Source organism: Ostrea edulis, chromosome 2 (genome assembly GCF_947568905.1).
Source record: "Ostrea edulis chromosome 2, xbOstEdul1.1, whole genome shotgun sequence".
NCBI lineage: Eukaryota > Metazoa > Mollusca > Bivalvia > Ostreida > Ostreidae > Ostrea > Ostrea edulis.
The window spans coordinates 11,657,509-11,684,121 of NC_079165.1; the positions used below are offsets into that span (position 1 = coordinate 11,657,509).

The 26,613-nt window shown below is 37.9% G+C and overlaps 1 protein-coding gene across 1 annotated transcript; it reads right to left on the bottom strand.

Moving 5' to 3' along the window:
* Nucleotides 1-3,209: 3,209 nt before the first annotated feature.
* LOC125678814 (dentin sialophosphoprotein-like) lies at nucleotides 3,210-26,534 on the bottom strand (the record flags this gene model as incomplete). Its single annotated transcript, XM_056156661.1, has 7 exons — nucleotides 3,210-3,499; nucleotides 7,329-7,483; nucleotides 25,141-25,386; nucleotides 25,431-25,512; nucleotides 25,631-25,828; nucleotides 25,871-26,213; nucleotides 26,319-26,534. Coding segments are annotated over 7 exons (1,530 nt in total), but the record flags the coding sequence as incomplete, so codon positions are not given.
* Nucleotides 26,535-26,613: the final 79 nt, after the last annotated feature.

Below are 26,613 nucleotides of genomic sequence, written 5' to 3' on the forward strand. Positions count from 1 at the left end.
TCTTACCTACAAATGTTTTCAAACATGTAATTAAGGGAAAGTTAATAACTTTAAAAACTAATTAATATGCTTTAAAGTAATTCTGTACACAAATGATACATGAACATCGGATCATACAGCTTTAAGTTGCTAGATAGTGACGATTGGTCTGTTTCTAAAGAATATTTTGAGTCTATGAATAATTTGTGGGGTCCTTTTACAGTAGACAGATTTGCAAGCCATTTGCATACAAAGTTACCAAGGTTTAACTCTTAATCTTGGAATCCAGGTACGGACGCAGTAAACTGTTCATAGGACTAGTATTGTGATAATAATTGGCTCGTGCCGCCTATTCATCTAGTCTTAAGGACGGTGAGACATCTGTTTTGTTGTAGATCACGTGGTACTTAGTATCTTACTGAAAGTTGTCACCGTGTTGGTCAATGATCTTTAGACCAGGTTTGACTTGCAGAGGTTAAGTGTTGATGTTATCGAGTTTAAAGACACTACTGAGAATTTGCGTAGAAGTACTTCTGACAGTTGGACATTTTACCTATATTGTGGATATCATTCAATTGTTTTCATTCATAATTAAGAGAGTTAGGGGTGTTTAGATATTAGCCAATCAAAATTGAATGCACGTGCTGGTCATTAATGAAAAGCATACTGGTAAGTTTAGAGTCTAAAATAGATCTACATCATAAATTTCACATTTCATTGAGAACTACATCTATTATATAGATAAATACCTGCATATAGATGTTAGAATGTACAATGCACGCGCATTACACGCACGCGAATTTGATTAAGGAATTTTTGTTTACACCATTCATTAGGCATTCATGTAATGAACCTACCAGTCGCGATAGCGCAGTGGTATAGCGTTCGCTTCGTAACATGGAGCTCGATAGTTCGAGCCCCGCCTGTGCCATGGTCGCGTCAAACCTCAGACGTAAACATAGGTAGTGATTGCTTCTTCGCCAAACGGTCGGCATTTAGAAATGAGAATCACGTATCTTTCGTATTCGACCTTTAACAAGAGTGGCGCAAACGGTACAACATACGCCCGTCGGACAGTGAAATTCAACCTGGAAGCATATTACGCACCTGAATTGATACCACACACATTCTGAATAGAAAAGCCTTTAAGTAGGTCATGTTGCACCAATCCATCTGACATGTGAACTGATTATGTATTTCTCTGAGAGGGAGGTTGTGACAAAATCCCAATACAATAGCTGTACCTATGACGAGAAAAAGTCCAGGAAATCATTTAATCTACTTTTTTCCCTTAAGTAGGACATGGTGCACCAATTTAGTTGAAATGTGAACTGATTATGCATTTCTCTGAGAGGAAGGTTGTGACAAAATTTCAGAGCAATACCGAAAAATATTGGGAAAACTGTTTGACCTACCTCTACCCCTAAAGTAAGTGATAGTACACCAATCCAGCTAAAATCCGTGATGAAAAAAGGTCCGGAAAACTATTTGACCTATTTTTAACCCCAAAGTAGGTCAAGGATGGACCAATCCAGCTGAAATACAAACTAAACTTGTATTCTTCCAAGAGAAGGCCTGTGACTCTTTAATGAAAAAGCCCGGAAAGGTGTTTGACCTATTTTTAGCCTGAAAGTAGGTCAAGGACGGACCAATCCAGCTGAAATGCAAACTGAACTTATATTCCTCGAAGAAGAAGCTTGTGACTAAATTTCAGGGCAATATATTTATACATAATGAAAAAATCTCTGGAAAACTGACATACTTTTAGTCCTAATGTAGGCTTATATGTAAATGTAAATTTCAGGGCAATATCTGTATCTGTATCTGTAACGAAAAAGGTCCGGAAAACTGTTTGACCAACTTATAGCCTTAAAGTTGGTCAAGGACAGACCAATCCAGCTGAAATGCACTCACTTTTACATTTCTTGAGGGAGAAATTGTAACCAAATTTTAAAGTCGTGCATGCATTCGTTACAGAAAAAGTCCGGAAAATATGACCTCGGACGGACAGCCAGCCAGCCAGACAGACAGAAAGACAGACACACGGATAGCGCCATAACATAATACGTCCCGTCTAATGAGTGACGTGTAAAAACGGAAGTCTCGTGTCACGGCAGGCGTTGACACGTTAAAGACCCCCCCCCCCCCCCGCCCCTCTTACTGGACTGAGCGCTAAGCATAGGTCTAAATTTGTAGTACTTCACCTACAACTGATGACGTCTCAGTATGAATGATAAATTCAGGATGGGACGAAAACAAGCAAACAAACAACCTTCTCCTTGAATGCTGATTACTTACAATTTCTGTGTATCAACCAAAATCCGATTATTTAACTGTGTATCAGAAACCCGCGATTAAGGTACTCGACATCCTCATAATAGCTGACTTCCTTTTAAAACATGGATGAAAATCTAGATATCAGCAATATTTGTCTTTTCATTTCTAATCCCATCGCCTAGCTGAGTAGCTCAGTAGGTTAGCACGTCGACTGCTGAACTGTAGATTGCGGGTTCAAGACCAGCAGGGTTTTAACTTATTTTCAGATTGCTTTCTACTAAAACTGCTTTTTTTTTTACTAAAAAGGTTTTGAAAGTTTTCAATTTCAAAATATTGTTGTAAATATCCTCCACTTTTCATCCATATCAAATTTCTTTGGTGTAGCATACATCCTTAAAGAAATCTTTTGGTGCCTTACTAACTACATGCACATGTATAAAAGTTCACTTACATGGAATCACACGGACGTATTGTGGTGTCATATAAACTATGTAAACAATTACCTTGATGTAAAATTTATTGAAGATGCACAAGGTTCCAGAAGAGATCAAATGTGATGAGAATTATGATATTTGAGGAAAAAAATGAAGTTTTATTCTCTCTTGCACGTGACTGTTTAGACCAATAAGACAACGCGTTGTGTTGAACTATTATATTGAGGTCAAATAACATATTCTGTAATTGTTAGCTACTGATATATACTTATTTTTACGGACCGCCTCTTGTCGGCCCGTTTATTGATATACATTTAAAGATTAATTTACGCTGTGTTTCTGCGGGATGAAAATGTTTTCTGCGGGATTTGCTAGAAAGCTATTTTTATGTTAAAGCAATTTCTGTTTCATGTGACTAACATTCAAATTAAATATCAGTAGCAGTAAGGATAAGGTGTATCAAACTGTTAGGATAATTTTGTTTAGATAATCCACAACACTGCGCCTGATACTGACGTCTCACAACAGAGTTAATGTAGATTCGAAGCTGTCTCCATCTAACGCAAAGCTGTCTCCATCTAAAGCAAAGCTATCTCCATCGAACGCAAAACTGTATCCCTCTAAAGCAATGCTGTCTCCATCTAACGCAAAGCTATATCCATCTAACGCAAAGCTGTATCCATCTAACGCAAAGCTGTCTCCATTTAAAGCAAAGTTATCTCCATCTAACGCAAAGCTATATCCATCTAACGCAAAGCTGTATCCATCTAACGCAAAGTTGTATCCATCTAAAGCAAAGCTGTCTCCATCTAAAGCAAAGTTATCTCCATCTAACGCAAATCTATATCCATCTCAAGCGTGGTGTGCTTTATCGCAAATAGCATTTAAATTACAAGACAAGAAATGAGTACTGGTTAATTTAGCTAGCCAATCATATAATGATAAAAGGTAAGATGTTTACGTTTTCAACAACTTTTTTTTTCAAGATTTTTAGAATTTGTAAACAACTATTCGGAAGTAATCGGGGTTGTTTTTGTCGTTTGAACAGTGTGTATCGGGATCTGCCTTTTGCGGCCCATTTGATGCTTGCGTCGATACTTTTTCTCGTGATAAGTGATATAGACTTAGTTTTCTTATATGATCAAGCATTCGTGCTTTTGAGACATTCTTTTGAATTATTATTTGTATATATACATGTATTTGTATGTATCAAATGGAATGCCCTAAGTAAAAACCATAATTACTCTCTTTCTCATCTCTCCTCTTATCATTACTCTCATTCTCATCACTACTCTCATTCTCATCACTACTCTCATTCTCATCACTACTTTCATTGTCATCACTACACTCATCACCACTCTCATTCTTATCGCTACTTTCATTCTCATTACTACTTTCATTCTCATCACTACACTCATCACCACTCTCATTCTTATCGCTACTTTCATTCTCATCACTTCTCTCATTCTCATCACTACTCTCATTCTCATCACTACTGTCATTCTCATCAGTACTCTCACTCTCATCACTACTCTCATTCTCATCACTACTCTCATTCTCATCACTACTCTCATTCTCATCACTACTCTCACTCTCATCACTACTGTCATTCTCATCACTACTGTCACTCTCATCACTACTCTCATTCTCATCACTACTCTCATCACTACTCTCATCACTACTTTCATTCTCATCACTACTCTCATTATCATCATTACTCTCATCACTACTCTCATCACTACTCTCATTCACATCACTACTCTCACTCTCATCATTACTCTCATTCTCATCACTACTCTCATTCTCATCACTACTCTCATTCTCATCACTACTCTCATTATCATCATTACTTTCATCACTACTCTCATTATCATCACCACTGTCATTCTCATGACCACTGTCATTCTCATCACTACTCTCATTCTCATCACTACTCTCATTCTCATCACTACTCTCATTCTCATCACTGCTCTCATTCTCATCACCACTGTCATTCTCATCACTACTCTCATTGTCATCACTACTCTCATTCTCATCACTACTCTCATTGTTATCACTACTCTCATTATCATCACTACTCTCATTGTCATCACTACTCTCATTATCATCATTACTCTCATTCTCATCACTACTCTCATCACTACTCCCATTATCATCACTACTCTCATCATTACTCTCATTCTCATTACTACTCTCATTCTCATTCTCATCACTTCTCTCATCACTACTCTCATCACTACTCTTACTCTCATCATTACTCTCGTTCTCATCATTACTCTTATTCTCATCACTACTCTTATTCTCATCACTACTGTCATTCTCATCACTACTGTCATTCTCATCACTACTGTCATTCTCATCACTACTCTTATTCTCATCACTACTGTCATTCTCATCATTACTCTCATTCTCATCACTACTGTCATTCTCATAACTACTGTCATTCTCATCACTACTCTTATTCTCATCACTACTCTTATTCTCATCATTACTCTCATTCTCATCACTACTGTCATTCTCATCACTACTGTCATTCTCATCACTACTGTCATTCTCATCACTACTCTCATTCTCATCACTACTGTCATTCTCATCACTACTTTTATTCTCATCACTACACTCATTCTCATCACTACTCTCGTTCTCATCACTACTCTCATCACTACTCCCATTATCATCACTACTCTCATTCTCATCATTACTCTCATTCTCATTACTACTCTCATTCTCATTCTCATCACTTCTCTCATCACTACTCTCATCACTACTCTTACTCTCATCATTACTCTCGTTCTCATCACTACTCTTATTCTCATCACTACTCTTATTCCCATCACTACTCTTATTATCATCACTACTGTCATTCTCGTCATTACTGTCATTCTCGTCATTATTGTCATTCCCATCACTACACTCATTCTCATCACTACTGTCATTCCCATCACTACTCTCATTCTCATCACTACTGTCATTCTCATCACTACTGTCATTCTCATCACTACTCTTATTCTCATCACTACACTCATTCTCATCACTACTCTCGTTCTCATCACTACTGTCATTCCCATCACTACTCTTATTGTAATCACTCTCATTCTCATCACTACTCTCATCACTACTCTCATTTTCATCACTACTCTTATTCTCATCACTACACTCATTGTCATCACTACTCTTATTCTCATCACTGCTGTCAATCTCATCACTACTCTCATTCTCATCACTACTGTCATTCTCGTCACTACTGTTATTCCCATCACTACTCTCATTCTCATCACTACTCTTATTCTCATCACTACTGTCATTCCCATCACTACTCTCACTCTCATCATTACTCTCACTCTCATCACCACTGTCATTCTCATCACCACTCTCATTCTCATCACTACTCTCATCACTACTCTCATTCTCATCACTACTCTCATTCACGTCACTACTCTCACTCTCATCACTACTCTTAATATCATCACTACACTCATTCTCATTACTAATCTCATTCTCATCATTACTCTCACTCTCATCACTACTCTCAACACTGCTCTCATTCTCATCACTACTCTCATTCTCATCACTACTCTCATTCTCATCACTACTCTTAATATCATCACTACACTCATTCTCATTACTAATCTAAGTCTCATCACTACTCTCACTCTCATCACTACTCTAAATCTCATCACTACTCTCATTCTCATCACTACTCTTATTCTCATCACTACTGTCATTCTCATCACTACTGTCATTCTCATCACTACTCTCAATCTCATCACTACTCTCAATTTCATCACTACTCTCAATCTCATCACTACTCTCACTCTCATCACTACTCTCATTCACATCATTACTCTTTCTCATCACTACTCTTGTTTTCATCACTACACTCATTCTCATCACTACTCTCATTCTCATCACTACTCTCATTCTCATCACTACTCTCATTCTCATCACTACTGTCATTCTCATCACTACTGTCATTCCCATCACTACTCTTATTGTCATCACTCTCATTCTCATCACTACTCTCATCACTACTCTCATTCTCATCACTACTCTCATTCTCATCACTACTCTCATTCTCATCACCACTCTCATTCTCATCACTACTCTCATCACTACTCTCATTCTCATCACTACTCTCATTCTCATCACTACTCTCACTCTCATCACTACTGTCATTCTCATCACTCCTCTCATCACTACTGTCATTCTCATCACTACTCTCATTCTCACTACTGTCATTCTCATCACTACTGTCATTCCAATCACTACTCTTATTGTCATCACTCTTATTCACATCACTACTCTCATTCTCATCACTACTCTCATTCTCATCACTACTCTTATTCTCATCACTACTCTCATTCTCATCACTACTGTCATTCTCATCACTACTGTCATTCTCATCACTACTCTTATTCTCATCACTACTGTCATTCTTATCAATACTCTCATTCTCATCACTACTGTCATTCTCATCACTACTCTTATTCTCATCACTACACTCATTCTCATCACTACTCTCGTTCTCATCACTACTCCCATTATCATCACTACTCTCATCATTACTCTCATTCTCATTACTACTCTCATTCTCATTCTCATCACTTCTTTCATCACTACTCTCATCACTACTCTTACTCTCATCATTACTCTCGTTCTCATCACTACTCTTATTCTCATCACTACTCTTATTCCCATCACTACTCTTATTATCATCACTACTGACATTCTCGTCATTACTGTCATTCTCGTCATTATTGTCATTCCCATCACTACACTCATTCTCATCACTACTGCCATTCCCATCACTACTCTCATTCTCATCACTACTCTCATTCTCATCACTACTTTCATTCTCATCACTACTCTCATTCTCATCACTACTGTCATTCTCATCACTACTCTTATTCTCATCACTACACTCATTCTCATCACTACTCTTATTCTCATCACTACTGTCATTCCCATCACTAATCTTATTGTAGTCACTCTCATTCTCATCACTACTCTCATCACTACTCTCATTTTCATCACTACTCTTATTCTCATCACTACACTCATTGTCATCACTACTCTTATTCTCATCACTGCTGTCAATCTCATCACTACTCTCATTCTCATCACTACTGTCATTCTCGTCATTACTGTTATTCCCATCACTACTATCATTCTCATCACTACTCTTATTCTCATCACTACTGTCATTCCCATCACTACTCTCACTCTCATCACTACTCTCACTCTCATCACCACTGTCATTCTGATCACCATTTTCATTCTCATCACTACTCTCATCACTACTCTCATTCTCATCACTACTCTCATTCACGTCACTACTCTCACTCTCATCACTACTCTTAATATCATCACTACACTCATTCTCATTACTAATCTCATTCTCATCATTACTCTCACTCTCATCACTACTCTCATCACTGCTCTCATTCTCATCACTACTCTCATTCTCATCACTACTCTCATTCTCATCACTACTCTTAATATCATCACTACACTCATTCTCATTACTAATCTAAGTCCCATCACTACTCTCACTCTCATCACTACTCTAAATCTCATCACTACTCTCATTCTCATCACTACTCTTATTCTCATCACTACTGTCATTCTCATCACTACTGTCATTCTCATCACTACTCTCAATCTCATCACTACTCTCAATTTCATCACTACTCTCAATCTCATCACTACTCTCACTCTCATCACTACTCTCATTCACATCATTACTCTTTCTCATCACTACTCTTGTTTTCATCACTACACTCATTCTCATCACTACTCTCATTCTCATCACTAATCTCATTCTCATCACTACTGTCATTCTCATCACTACTGTCATTCCCATCACTACTCTTATTGTCATCACTCTCATTCTCATCACTACTCTCATCACTACTCTCATTCTCATCACTACTCTCATTCTCATCACTACTCTCATTCTCATCACCATTCTCATTCTCATCACTACTCTCATCACTACTCTCATTCTCATCACTACTCTCATTCTCATCACTACTCTCACTCTCATCACTACTGTCATTCTCATCACTCCTCTCATCACTACTGTCATTCTCATCACTCCTCTAAATCTCATCACTACTCTCATTCTCATCACTACTCTTATTCTCATCACTACTGTCATTCTCATCACTACTGTCATTCTCATCACTACTCTCAATCTCATCACTACTCTCAATTTCATCACTACTCTCAATCTCATCACTACTCTCACTCTCATCACTACTCTCATTCACATCATTACTCTTTCTCATCACTACTCTTGTTTTCATCACTACACTCATTCTCATCACTACTCTCATTCTCATCACTAATCTCATTCTCATCACTACTGTCATTCTCATCACTACTGTCATTCCCATCACTACTCTTATTGTCATCACTCTCATTCTCATCACTACTCTCATCACTACTCTCATTCTCATCACTACTCTCATTCTCATCACTACTCTCATTCTCATCACCATTCTCATTCTCATCACTACTCTCATCACTACTCTCATTCTCATCACTACTCTCATTCTCATCACTACTCTCACTCTCATCACTACTGTCATTCTCATCACTCCTCTCATCACTACTGTCATTCTCATCACTCCTCTAAATCTCATCACTACTCTCATTCTCATCACTACTCTTATTCTCATCACTACTGTCATTCTCATCACTACTGTCATTCTCATCACTACTCTCAATCTCATCACTACTCTCAATTTCATCACTACTCTCAATCTCATCACTACTCTCACTCTCATCACTACTCTCATTCACATCATTACTCTTTCTCATCACTACTCTTGTTTTCATCACTACACTCATTCTCATCACTACTCTCATTCTCATCACTACTCTCATTCTCATCACTACTGTCATTCTCATCACTACTGTCATTCCCATCACTACTCTTATTGTCATCACTCTCATTCTCATCACTACTCTCATCACTACTCTCATTCTCATCACTACTCTCATTCTCATCACTACTCTCATTCTCATCACCATTCTCATTCTCATCACTACTCTCATCACTACTCTCATTCTCATCACTACTCTCATTCTCATCACTACTCTCATTCTCATCACTACTCTCATTCTCATCACTACTCTCATTCTCATCACTACTCTCATTCTCATCACTACTCTTATTCTCATCACTACTCTCATTCTCATCACTACTGTCATTCTCATCACTACTGTCATTCTCATCACTACTCTTATTTTCATCACTACTGTCATTCTTATCAATACTCTCATTCTCATCACTACTGTCATTCTCATCACTACTCTTATTCTCATCACTACACTCATTCTCATCACTACTCTCGTTCTCATCACTACTCCCATTATCATCACTACTCTCATCATTACTCTCATTCTCATTACTACTCTCATTCTCATTCTCATCACTTCTTTCATCACTACTCTCATCACTACTCTTACTCTCATCATTACTCTCGTTCTCATCACTACTCTTATTCTCATCACTACTCTTATTCCCATCACTACTCTTATTATCATCACTACTGTCATTCTCGTCATTACTGTCATTCTCGTCATTATTGTCATTCCCATCACTACACTCATTCTCATCACTACTGCCATTCCCATCACTACTCTCATTCTCATCACTACTCTCATTCTCATCACTACTTTCATTCTCATCACTACTCTCATTCTCATCACTACTGTCATTCTCATCACTACTCTTATTCTCATCACTACACTCATTCTCATCACTACTCTTATTCTCATCAGTACTGTCATTCCCATCACTACTCTTATTGTCATCACTCTTATTCACATCACTACTCTGATTCTCATCACTACTCTCATTCTCATCACTACTGTCATTCTCATCACTACTGTCATTCTCATCACTACTGTCATTCCCATCACTACTCTTATTGTCATCACTCTCATTCTCATCACTACTCTAATCACTACTCTCATTCTCATCACTACTCTCATTCTCATCACTACTCTCATCACTACTCTCATTCTCATCACCACTCTCATTCTCATCACTACTCTCATCACTACTCTCATTCTCATCACTACTCTCATTCTCATCACTACTCTCACTCTCATCACTACTGTCATTCTCATCACTCCTCTCATCACTACTGTCATTCTTATCACTACTCTCATTCTCATCACTACTCTCATTCTCATCACTACTGTCATTCTCATCACTACTGTCATTCCCATCACTACTCTTATTGTCATCACTCTTATTCACATCACTACTCTGATTCTCATCACTACTCTCATTCTCATCACTACTGTCATTCTCATCACTACTGTCATTCTCATCACTACTCTTATTCTCATCACTACTGTCATTCTCATCACTACTGTCATTCTCATCACTACTCTTATTCTCATCACTACACTCATTCTCATCACTACTCTCGTTCTCATCACTACTCTCATCACTACTCCCATTATCATCACTACTCTCATCATTACTCTCATTCTCATTACTACTCTCATTCTCATTCTCATCACTTCTCTCATCACTACTCTCATCACTACTCTTACTCTCATCATTACTCTCGTTCTCATCACTACTCTTATTCCCATCACTACTCTTATTATCATCACTACTGTCATTCTCGTCATTACTGTCATTCTCGTCATTATTGTCATTCCCATCACTACACTCATTCTCAACACTACTGTCATTCCCATCACTACTCTCATTCTCATCACTACTTTCATTCTCATCACTACTCTCATTCTCATCACTACTGTCATTCTCATCACTACTCTTATTCTCATCACTACACTCATTCTCATCACTACTCTCGTTCTCATCACTACTGTCATTCCCATCACTACTCTTATTGTAATCACTCTCATTCTCATCACTACTCTCATCACTACTCTCATTTTCATCACTACTCTTATTCTCATCACTACATTCATTGTCATCACTACTCTCATTCTCATCACTACTGTCATTCTCATCACTACTGTCATTCCCATCACTACTCTTATTGTCATCACTCTCATTCTCATCACTACTCTCATCACTACTCTCATTCTCATCACTACTCTCATTCTCATCACTACTCTCATTCTCATCACCATTCTCATTCTCATCACTACTCTCATCACTACTCTCATTCTCATCACTACTCTCATTCTCATCACTACTCTCATTCTCATCACTACTCTCATTCTCATCACTACTCTCATTCTCATCACTACTCTCATTCTCATCACTACTCTTATTCTCATCACTACTCTCATTCTCATCACTACTGTCATTCTCATCACTACTGTCATTCTCATCACTACTCTTATTTTCATCACTACTGTCATTCTTATCAATACTCTCATTCTCATCACTACTGTCATTCTCATCACTACTCTTATTCTCATCACTACACTCATTCTCATCACTACTCTCGTTCTCATCACTACTCCCATTATCATCACTACTCTCATCATTACTCTCATTCTCATTACTACTCTCATTCTCATTCTCATCACTTCTTTCATCACTACTCTCATCACTACTCTTACTCTCATCATTACTCTCGTTCTCATCACTACTCTTATTCTCATCACTACTCTTATTCCCATCACTACTCTTATTATCATCACTACTGTCATTCTCGTCATTACTGTCATTCTCGTCATTATTGTCATTCCCATCACTACACTCATTCTCATCACTACTGCCATTCCCATCACTACTCTCATTCTCATCACTACTCTCATTCTCATCACTACTTTCATTCTCATCACTACTCTCATTCTCATCACTACTGTCATTCTCATCACTACTCTTATTCTCATCACTACACTCATTCTCATCACTACTCTTATTCTCATCAGTACTGTCATTCCCATCACTACTCTTATTGTCATCACTCTTATTCACATCACTACTCTGATTCTCATCACTACTCTCATTCTCATCACTACTGTCATTCTCATCACTACTGTCATTCTCATCACTACTGTCATTCCCATCACTACTCTTATTGTCATCACTCTCATTCTCATCACTACTCTAATCACTACTCTCATTCTCATCACTACTCTCATTCTCATCACTACTCTCATCACTACTCTCATTCTCATCACCACTCTCATTCTCATCACTACTCTCATCACTACTCTCATTCTCATCACTACTCTCATTCTCATCACTACTCTCACTCTCATCACTACTGTCATTCTCATCACTCCTCTCATCACTACTGTCATTCTTATCACTACTCTCATTCTCATCACTACTCTCATTCTCATCACTACTGTCATTCTCATCACTACTGTCATTCCCATCACTACTCTTATTGTCATCACTCTTATTCACATCACTACTCTGATTCTCATCACTACTCTCATTCTCATCACTACTGTCATTCTCATCACTACTGTCATTCTCATCACTACTCTTATTCTCATCACTACTGTCATTCTCATCACTACTGTCATTCTCATCACTACTCTTATTCTCATCACTACACTCATTCTCATCACTACTCTCGTTCTCATCACTACTCTCATCACTACTCCCATTATCATCACTACTCTCATCATTACTCTCATTCTCATTACTACTCTCATTCTCATTCTCATCACTTCTCTCATCACTACTCTCATCACTACTCTTACTCTCATCATTACTCTCGTTCTCATCACTACTCTTATTCCCATCACTACTCTTATTATCATCACTACTGTCATTCTGGTCATTACTGTCATTCTCGTCATTATTGTCATTCCCATCACTACACTCATTCTCAACACTACTGTCATTCCCATCACTACTCTCATTCTCATCACTACTTTCATTCTCATCACTACTCTCATTCTCATCACTACTGTCATTCTCATCACTACTCTTATTCTCATCACTACACTCATTCTCATCACTACTCTCGTTCTCATCACTACTGTCATTCCCATCACTACTCTTATTGTAATCACTCTCATTCTCATCACTACTCTCATCACTACTCTCATTTTCATCACTACTCTTATTCTCATCACTACATTCATTGTCATCACTACTCTTATTCTCATCACTGCTGTCAATCTCATCACTACTCTCATTCTCATCACTACTGTCATTCTTGTCACTACTGTTATTCCCATCACTACTCTCATTCTCATCACTACTCTTATTCTCATCACTACTGTCATTCCCATCACTACTCTCACTCTCATCACTACTTTCACTCTCATCACCACTGTCATTCTCATCACCACTCTCATTCTCATCACTACTCTCATCACTACTCTCATTCTCATCACTACTCTCATCACTACTCTCATTCTCATCACTACTCTCATCACTACTCTCATTCTCATCACTACTCTCATTCACGTCACTACTCTCACTCTCATCACTACTCTTAATATCATCACTACACTCATTCTCATTACTAATCTCATTCTCATCATTACTCTCACTCTCATCACTACTCTCATCACTGCTCTCATTCTCATCACTACTCTCATTCTCATCACTACTCTCATTCTCATCACTACTTTTAATATCATCACTACACTCATTCTCATTACTAATCTAAGTCTCATCACTACTCTCACTCTCATCACTACTCTAAATCTCATCACTACTCTCATTCTCATCACTACTCTTATTCTCATCACTAGTGTCATTCTCATCACCATTCTCAATCTCATCACTACTCTCAATCTCATCACTACTCTCAATTTCATCACTTCTCTCAATCTCATCACTACTCTCACTCTCATCACTACTCTCATTCACATCATTACTCTTTCTCATCACTACTCTTGTTTTCATCACTATACTCATTCTCATCACTACTCTCATTCTCATCACTACTCTCATTCTCATCACTACTGTCATTCTCATCACTACTGTCATTCCCATCACTACTCTTATTGTCATCACTCTCATTCTCATCACTACTCTCATCACTACTCTCATTCTCATCACTACTTTCATTCTCATAACTACTCTCATCACTACTCTCATTCTCATCACCACTCTCATTCTCATCACTACTTTCATCACTACTCTCATTCTCATCACTACTCTCATTCTCCTCACTACTGTCATTCCCATCACTACTCTTATTGTCATCACTCTTATTCACATCACTACTCTCATTCTCATCACTACTCTCATTCTCATCACTACTGTCATTCTCATCACTACTCTTATTCTCATCACTACTCTCATTCTCATCACTACTGTCATTCTCATCACTACTGTCATTCTCATCACTACTCTTATTCTCATCACTACTGTCATTCTCATCACTACTCTCATTCTCATCACTACTGTCATTCTCATCACTACTCTTATTCTCATCACTACACTCATTCTCATCACTACTCTTGTTCTCATCACTACTCCCATCACTACTCTCATTTTTATCACTACTTTTATTCTCATCACTACTCTCATTCTCATCACTACTCTCATTCTCATCACTACTCTCATCACTACTCTCATTTTCATAACTACTCTTATTCTCATCACTCCTCTCATTCTCATCACTACTGTCATTCTCATCACTACTTTCATTCTCATCACTACTGTCAATCTCATCACTACTCTCATTCTCATCACTACTGTCATTTTCGTCATTACTGCTATTCTCATCACTACTTTCATTCTCATCACTACTGTCATTCTCATCTCTACTCTCACTCTCATCACTACTCTCACTCTCATCACTACTGTCATTCTCATCACTACACTCATTCTCATCACTACTCTTATTCACATCACTACTCTCATTCTCATCACTCCTTTCATTCTCATCACTACTCTCATTCCCATCACTTCTCTCATTTTCATCACTACTCTCATCACTACTCTCATTCTCATCACTACTGTCATTCTCATCACTACTGTCATTCCCATCACTACTCTTATTGTCATCACTCTCATTCTCATCACTACTCTCATCACTACTCTCATTCTCATCACTACTTTCATTCTCATAACTACTCTCATCACTACTCTCATTCTCATCACCACTCTCATTCTCATCACTACTCTCATCACTACTCTCATTCTCATCACTACTCTCATTCTCCTCACTACTGTCATTCCCATCACTACTCTTATTGTCATCACTCTTATTCACATCACTACTCTCATTCTCATCACTACTCTCATTCTCATCACTACTGTCATTCTCATCACTACTCTTATTCTCATCACTACTCTCATTCTCATCACTACTGTCATTCTCATCACTACTCTCAATCTCATTTCTACTCTCATCACTACTCTCAATATCATCACTACTCTCATTCACATCACTACTCTCATTCACATCACTACTCTCATCACTACTCTCAATCTCATCACTACTGTCATTCCCATCACTACTCTTATTGTCATCACTCTTATTCAGATCACTACTCTCATTCTCATCACTACTGTCATTCTCATCACTACTGTCATTCTCATCACTACTGTCATTCTCATCACTACTCTTATTCTCATCACTACTGTCATTCTCATCACTACTCTCATTCTCATCACTACTGTCATTCTCATCACTACTCTCATTCTCATCACTACTGTCATTCTCATAACTACTGTCATTCTCATCACTACTCTTATTCTCATCACTACTCTTATTCTCATCATTACTCTCATTCTCATCACTACTGTCATTCTCATCACTACTGTCATTCTCATCACTACTGTCATTCTCATCACTACTCTCATTCTCATCACTACTGTCATTCTCATCACTACTTTTATTCTCATCACTACACTCATTCTCATCACTACTCTCGTTCTCATCACTACTCTCATCACTACTCCCATTATCATCACTACTCTCATTCTCATCATTACTCTCATTCTCATTACTACTCTCATTCTCATTCTCATCACTTCTCTCATCACTACTCTCATCACTACTCTTACTCTCATCATTACTCTCGTTCTCATCACTACTCTTATTCTCATCACTACTCTTATTCCCATCACTACTCTTATTATCATCACTACTGTCATTCTCGTCATTACTGTCATTCTCGTCATTATTGTCATTCCCATCACTACACTCATTCTCATCACTACTGTCATTCCCATCACTACTCTCATTCTCATCACTACTGTCATTCTCATCACTACTGTCATTCTCATCACTACTCTTATTCTCATCACTACACTCATTCTCATCACTACTCTCGTTCTCATCACTACTGTCATTCCCATCACTACTCTTATTGTAATCACTCTCATTCTCATCACTACTCTCATCACTAATCTCATTTTCATCACTACTCTTATTCTCATCACTACACTCATTGTCATCACTACTCTTATTCTCATCACTGCTGTCAATCTCATCACTACTCTCATTCTCATCACTACTGTCATTCTCGTCACTACTGTTATTCCCATCACTACTCTCATTCTCATCACTACTCTTATTCTCATCACTACTGTCATTCCCATCACTACTCTCACTCTCATCATTACTCTCACTCTCATCACCACTGTCATTCTCATCACCACTCTCATTCTCATCACTACTCTCATCACTACTCTCATTCTCATCACTACTCTCATTCACGTCACTACTCTCACTCTCATCACTACTCTTAATATCATCACTACACTCATTCTCATTACTAATCTCATTCTCATCATTACTCTCACTCTCATCACTACTCTCAACACTGCTCTCATTCTCATCACTACTCTCATTCTCATCACTACTCTCATTCTCATCACTACTCTTAATATCATCACTACACTCATTCTCATTACTAATCTAAGTCTCATCACTACTCTCACTCTCATCACTACTCTAAATCTCATCACTACTCTCATTCTCATCACTACTCTTATTCTCATCACTACTGTCATTCTCATCACTACTGTCATTCTCATCACTACTCTCAATCTCATCACTACTCTCAATTTCATCACTACTCTCAATCTCATCACTACTCTCACTCTCATCACTACTCTCATTCACATCATTACTCTTTCTCATCACTACTCTTGTTTTCATCACTACACTCATTCTCATCACTACTCTCATTCTCATCACTACTCTCATTCTCATCACTACTCTCATTCTCATCACTACTGTCATTCTCATCACTACTGTCATTCCCATCACTACTCTTATTGTCATCACTCTCATTCTCATCACTACTCTCATCACTACTCTCATTCTCATCACTACTCTCATTCTCATCACTACTCTCATTCTCATCACCACTCTCATTCTCATCACTACTCTCATCACTACTCTCATTCTCATCACTACTCTCATTCTCATCACTACTCTCACTCTCATCACTACTGTCATTCTCATCACTCCTCTCATCACTACTGTCATTCTCATCACTACTCTCATTCTCACTACTGTCATTCTCATCACTACTGTCATTCCAATCACTACTCTTATTGTCATCACTCTTATTCACATCACTACTCTCATTCTCATCACTACTCTCATTCTCATCACTACTCTTATTCTCATCACTACTCTCATTCTCATCACTACTGTCATTCTCATCACTACTGTCATTCTCATCACTACTCTTATTCTCATCACTACTGTCATTCTTATCAATACTCTCATTCTCATCACTACTGTCATTCTCATCACTACTCTTATTCTCATCACTACACTCATTCTCATCACTACTCTCGTTCTCATCACTACTCCCATTATCATCACTACTCTCATCATTACTCTCATTCTCATTACTACTCTCATTCTCATTCTCATCACTTCTTTCATCACTACTCTCATCACTACTCTTACTCTCATCATTACTCTCGTTCTCATCACTACTCTTATTCTCATCACTACTCTTATTCCCATCACTACTCTTATTATCATCACTACTGACATTCTCGTCATTACTGTCATTCTCGTCATTATTGTCATTCCCATCACTACACTCATTCTCATCACTACTGCCATTCCCATCACTACTCTCATTCTCATCACTACTCTCATTCTCATCACTACTTTCATTCTCATCACTACTCTCATTCTCATCACTACTGTCATTCTCATCACTACTCTTATTCTCATCACTACACTCATTCTCATCACTACTCTTATTCTCATCACTACTGTCATTCCCATCACTACTCTTATTGTAGTCACTCTCATTCTCATCACTACTCTCATCACTACTCTCATTTTCATCACTACTCTTATTCTCATCACTACACTCATTGTCATCACTACTCTTATTCTCATCACTGCTGTCAATCTCATCACTACTCTCATTCTCATCACTACTGTCATTCTCGTCATTACTGTTATTCCCATCACTACTATCATTCTCATCACTACTCTTATTCTCATCACTACTGTCATTCCCATCACTACTCTCACTCTCATCACTACTCTCACTCTCATCACCACTGTCATTCTGATCACCATTTTCATTCTCATCACTACTCTCATCACTACTCTCATTCTCATCACTACTCTCATTCACGTCACTACTCTCACTCTCATCACTACTCTTAATATCATCACTACACTCATTCTCATTACTAATCTCATTCTCATCATTACTCTCACTCTCATCACTACTCTCATCACTGCTCTCATTCTCATCACTACTCTCATTCTCATCACTACTCTCATTCTCATCACTACTCTTAATATCATCACTACACTCATTCTCATTACTAATCTAAGTCCCATCACTACTCTCACTCTCATCACTACTCTAAATCTCATCACTACTCTCATTCTCATCACTACTCTTATTCTCATCACTACTGTCATTCTCATCACTACTGTCATTCTCATCACTACTCTCAATCTCATCACTACTCTCAATTTCATCACTACTCTCAATCTCATCACTACTCTCACTCTCATCACTACTCTCATTCACATCATTACTCTTTCTCATCACTACTCTTGTTTTCATCACTACACTCATTCTCATCACTACTCTCATTCTCATCACTAATCTCATTCTCATCACTACTGTCATTCTCATCACTACTGTCATTCCCATCACTACTCTTATTGTCATCACTCTCATTCTCATCACTACTCTCATCACTACTCTCATTCTCATCACTACTCTCATTCTCATCACTACTCTCATTCTCATCACCATTCTCATTCTCATCACTACTCTCATCACTACTCTCATTCTCATCACTACTCTCACTCTCATCACTACTGTCATTCTCATCACTCCTCTCATCACTACTGTCATTCTCATCACTACTCTAAATCTCATCACTACTCTCATTCTCATCACTACTCTTATTCTCATCACTACTGTCATTCTCATCACTACTGTCATTCTCATCACTACTCTCAATCTCATCACTACTCTCAATTTCATCACTACTCTCAATCTCATCACTACTCTCACTCTCATCACTACTCTCATTCACATCATTACTCTTTCTCATCACTACTCTTGTTTTCATCACTACACTCATTCTCATCACTACTCTCATTCTCATCACTACTCTCATTCTCATCACTACTGTCATTCTCATCACTACTGTCATTCCCATCACTACTCTTATTGTCATCACTCTCATTCTCATCACTACTCTCATCACTACTCTCATTCTCATCACTACTCTCATTCTCATCACTACTCTCATTCTCATCACCATTCTCATTCTCATCACTACTCTCATTCTCATCACTACTCTCATTCTCATCACTACTCTCATTCTCATCACTACTCTCATTCTCATCACTACTCTCATTCTCATCACTACTCTTATTCTCATCACTACTCTCATTCTCATCACTACTGTCATTCTCATCACTACTGTCATTCTCATCACTACTCTTATTTTCATCACTACTGTCATTCTTATCAATACTCTCATTCTCATCACTACTGTCATTCTCATCACTACTCTTATTCTCATCACTACACTCATTCTCATCACTACTCTCGTTCTCATCACTACTCCCATTATCATCACTACTCTCATCATTACTCTCATTCTCATTACTACTCTCATTCTCATTCTCATCACTTCTTTCATCACTACTCTCATCACTACTCTTACTCTCATCATTACTCTCGTTCTCATCACTACTCTTATTCTCATCACTACTCTTATTCCCATCACTACTCTTATTATCATCACTACTGTCATTCTCGTCATTACTGTCATTCTCGTCATTATTGTCATTCCCATCACTACACTCATTCTCATCACTACTGCCATTCCCATCACTACTCTCATTCTCATCACTACTCTCATTCTCATCACTACTTTCATTCTCATCACTACTCTCATTCTCATCACTACTGTCATTCTCATCACTACTCTTATTCTCATCACTACACTCATTCTCATCACTACTCTTATTCTCATCAGTACTGTCATTCCCATCACTACTCTTATTGTCATCACTCTTATTCACATCACTACTCTGATTCTCATCACTACTCTCATTCTCATCACTACTGTCATTCTCATCACTACTGTCATTCTCATCACTACTGTCATTCCCATCACTACTCTTATTGTCATCACTCTCATTCTCATCACTACTCTAATCACTACTCTCATTCTCATCACTACTCTCATTCTCATCACTACTCTCATCACTACTCTCATTCTCATCACCACTCTCATTCTCATCACTACTCTCATCACTACTCTCATTCTCATCACTACTCTCATTCTCATCACTACTCTCACTCTCATCACTACTGTCATTCTCATCACTCCTCTCATCACTACTGTCATTCTTATCACTACTCTCATTCTCATCACTACTCTCATTCTCATCACTACTGTCATTCTCATCACTACTGTCATTCCCATCACTACTCTTATTGTCATCACTCTTATTCACATCACTACTCTGATTCTCATCACTACTCTCATTCTCATCACTACTGTCATTCTCATTACTACTGTCATTCTCATCACTACTCTTATTCTCATCACTACTGTCATTCTCATCACTACTGTCATTCTCATCACTACTCTCATTCTCATCACTACTGTCATTCTCATCACTACTCTTATTCTCATCACTACACTCATTCTCATCACTACTCTCGTTCTCATCACTACTCTCATCACTACTCCCATTATCATCACTACTCTCATCATTACTCTCATTCTCATTACTACTCTCATTCTCATTCTCATCACTTCTCTCATCACTACTCTCATCACTACTCTTACTCTCATCATTACTCTCGTTCTCATCACTACTCTTATTCCCATCACTACTCTTATTATCATCACTACTGTCATTCTCGTCATTACTGTCATTCTCGTCATTATTGTCATTCCCATCACTACACTCATTCTCAACACTACTGTCATTCCCATCACTACTCTCATTCTCATCACTACTTTCATTCTCATCACTACTCTCATTCTCATCACTACTGTCATTCTCATCACTACTCTTATTCTCATCACTACACTCATTCTCATCACTACTCTCGTTCTCATCACTACTGTCATTCCCATCACTACTCTTATTGTAATCACTCTCATTCTCATCACTACTCTCATCACTACTCTCATTTTCATCACTACTCTTATTCTCATCACTACATTCATTGTCATCACTACTCTTATTCTCATCACTGCTGTCAATCTCATCACTACTCTCATTCTCATCACTACTGTCATTCTCGTCACTACTGTTATTCCCATCACTACTCTCATTCTCATCACTACTCTTATTCTCATCACTACTGTCATTCCCATCACTACTCTCACTCTCATCACTACTTTCACTCTCATCACCACTGTCATTCTCATCACCACTCTCATTCTCATCACTACTCTCATCACTACTCTCATTCTCATCACTACTCTCATCACTACTCTCATTCTCATCACTACTCTCATTCACGTCACTACTCTCACTCTCATCACTACTCTTAATATCATCACTACACTCATTCTCATTACTAATCTCATTCTCATCATTACTCTCACTCTCATCACTACTCTCATCACTGCTCTCATTCTCATCACTACTCTCATTCTCATCACTACTCTCATTCTCATCACTACTCTTAATATCATCACTACACTCATTCTCATTACTAATCTAAGTCTCATCACTACTCTCACTCTCATCACTACTCTAAATCTCATCACTACTCTCATTCTCATCACTACTCTTATTCTCATCACTACTGTCATTCTCATCACTATTCTCAATCTCATCACTACTCTCAATCTCATCACTACTCTCAATTTCATCACTACTCTCAATCTCATCACTACTCTCACTCTCATCACTACTCTCATTCACATCATTACTCTTTCTCATCACTACTCTTGTTTTCATCACTATACTCATTCTCATCACTACTCTCATTCTCATCACTACTCTCATTCTCATCACTGCTGTCATTCTCATCACTACTGTCATTCCCATCACTACTCTTATTGTCATCACTCTCATTCTCATCACTACTCTCATCACTACTCTCATTCTCATCACTACTTTCATTCTCATAACTACTCTCATCACTACTCTCATTCTCATCACCACTCTCATTCTCATCACTACTCTCATCACTACTCTCATTCTCATCACTACTCTCATTCTCCTCACTACTGTCATTCCCATCACTACTCTTATTGTCATCACTCTTATTCACATCACTACTCTCATTCTCATCACTACTCTCATTCTCATCACTACTGTCATTCTCATCACTACTCTTATTCTCATCACTACTCTCATTCTCATCACTACTGTCATTCTCATCACTACTGTCATTCTCATCACTACTCTTATTCTCATCACTACTGTCATTCTCATCACTACTCTCATTCTCATCACTACTGTCATTCTCATCACTACTCTTATTCTCATCACTACACTCATTCTCATCACTACTCTTGTTCTCATCACTACTCCCATCACTACTCTCATTTTTATCACTACTTTTATTCTCATCACTACTCTCATTCTCATCACTACTCTCATTCTCATCACTACTCTCATCACTACTCTCATTTTCATAACTACTCTTATTCTCATCACTACTCTCATTCTCATCACTACTGTCATTCTCATCACTACTTTCATTCTCATCACTACTGTCAATCTCATCACTACTCTCATTCTCATCACTACTGTCATTTTCGTCATTACTGCTATTCTCATCACTACTTTCATTCTCATCACTACTGTCATTCTCATCTCTACTCTCACTCTCATCACTACTCTCACTCTCATCACTACTGTCATTCTCATCACTACACTCATTCTCATCACTACTCTTATTCACATCACTACTCTCATTCTCATCACTCCTTTCATTCTCATCACTACTCTCATTCCCATCACTTCTCTCATTTTCATCACTACTCTCATCACTACTCTCATTCTCATCACTACTGTCATTCTCATCACTACTGTCATTCCCATCACTACTCTTATTGTCATCACTCTCATTCTCATCACTACTCTCATCACTACTCTCATTCTCATCACTACTTTCATTCTCATAACTACTCTCATCACTACTCTCATTCTCATCACCACTCTCATTCTCATCACTACTCTCATTCTCATCACTACTCTCATTCTCCTCACTACTGTCATTCCCATCACTACTCTTATTGTCATCACTCTTATTCACATCACTACTCTCATTCTCATCACTACTCTCATTCTCATCACTACTGTCATTCTCATCACTACTCTTATTCTCATCACTACTCTCATTCTCATCACTACTGTCATTCTCATCACTACTCTCAATCTCATTTCTACTCTCATCACTACTCTCAATATCATCACTACTCTCATTCACATCACTACTCTCATTCACATCACTACTCTCATCACTACTCTCAATCTCATCACTACTGTCATTCCCATCACTACTCTTATTGTCATCACTCTTATTCACATCACTACTCTCATTCTCATCACTACTGTCATTCTCATCACTACTGTCATTCTCATCACTACTGTCATTCTCATCACTACTCTTATTCTCATCACTACTGTCATTCTCATCACTACTCTCATTCTCATCACTACTGTCATTCTCATCACTACTCTTATTCTCATCACTACACTCATTCTCATCACTACTCTTGTTCTCATCACTACTCTCATCACTACTCTTATTTTTATCACTACTTTTATTCTCATCACTACTCTCATTCTCATCACTACTCTCATCACTACTCTCATTTTCATAACTACTCTTATTCTCATCACTACTCTCATTCTCATCACTACTGTCATTCTCATCACTACTTTCATTCTCATCACTACTGTCAATCTCATCACTACTCTCATTCTCATCACTACTGTCATTTTCGTCATTACTGCTATTCTCATCACTACTTTCATTCTCATCACTACTGTCATTCTCATCTCTACTCTCACTCTCATCACTACTCTCACTCTCATCACTACTGTCATTCTCATCACTACACTCATACTCATCACTACTCTTATTCACATCACTACTCTCATTCCCATCACTCCTTTCATTCTCATCACTACTCTCATTCCCATCACTTCTTTCATTTTCATCACTACTGTCATTCTCATCACTACTCTCAATATCATCACTACGTTCATTCTCATCACTACTCTCATTCCCATCACTTCTCTCATTTTCATCACTACTCTCATCATTACTCTCATTCTCATCACTTCTCTCACTCTCATCATTACTCTCATCACTACTCTCATCACTACTCTCATTCTCATCACTACTCTCATTCACATCACTAATCTCATTTTCATCACTACTCCCATCATTACTCTCATTCTCATCACTTCTCTCACTCTCATCATTACTCTCATCACTACTCTCATCACCATTCTCATTCTCATTACTACTCTCATTCTCATCACTACTCTCATCATTACTCTCATTCTCATCACTACTTTTATTCTCATCACTACTCTCATTCTCATCACTACTCTCATCATTACTCTCATTCTTATCACTAGTCTCATTCTCATCACTACTCTCATCATTACTCTCATTCTCATCACTTCTCTCACTCTCATCATTACTCTCATCACTACTCTCATCACCATTCTCATTCTCATTACTGCTCTCATTCTCATCACTACTCTCATCATTACTCTCATTCTTATCACTACTCTCATTCTTATCACTACTCTCATTCTCATCACTACTCTCATTCTCATCACTACTGTCATTCTCATCACTACTCTTGTTCTCATCACTATTCTTATTCTCATCACTATTCTCACTCTCATCACTACTCTCATTCTCATCACTACTCTTGTTCTCATTACTACTCTCATTGTCATCACTACTCTCATCATTACTCTCATTCTCATTACTTCTCTCACTCTCATCATTACTCTCATCACTACTCTCATCATTACTCTCATTCTCATCACTACTTTCATTCTCGTCACTACTGTCAATCTCATCACTATTCTCATTCTCGTCACTACTCTTGTTTTCATCACTATTCTTATTCTCATCACTATTCTCACTCTCATCACTACTCTCATTCTCATCACTACTCTTGTTCTCATTACTACTCTCATTCTCATCACTACTCTCATTGTCATCACTACTCTCATTCTCATCACTACTCTCATTCTCATCACTACTCTCATCATTACTCTCATTCTCATCACTACTCTTGTTCTCATCACTACTGTCATTCTCATCACTACTCTCATCATTACTGTCATTCTCATCACTTCTCTCACTCTCATCATTACTCTCATCACTACTGTCATTCTCATCACTACTGTCATTCTCATCACTACTCTCATTCTTATCACTACTGTCATTCTCATCACTACTATCATCACTACTCTCATTCTCATCACTATTCTCATCACTACTCTCATTCTCATCACTACTCTCATTCTCATTACTACTCTCATTCTCATCACTACTCTCATCACTACTCTCA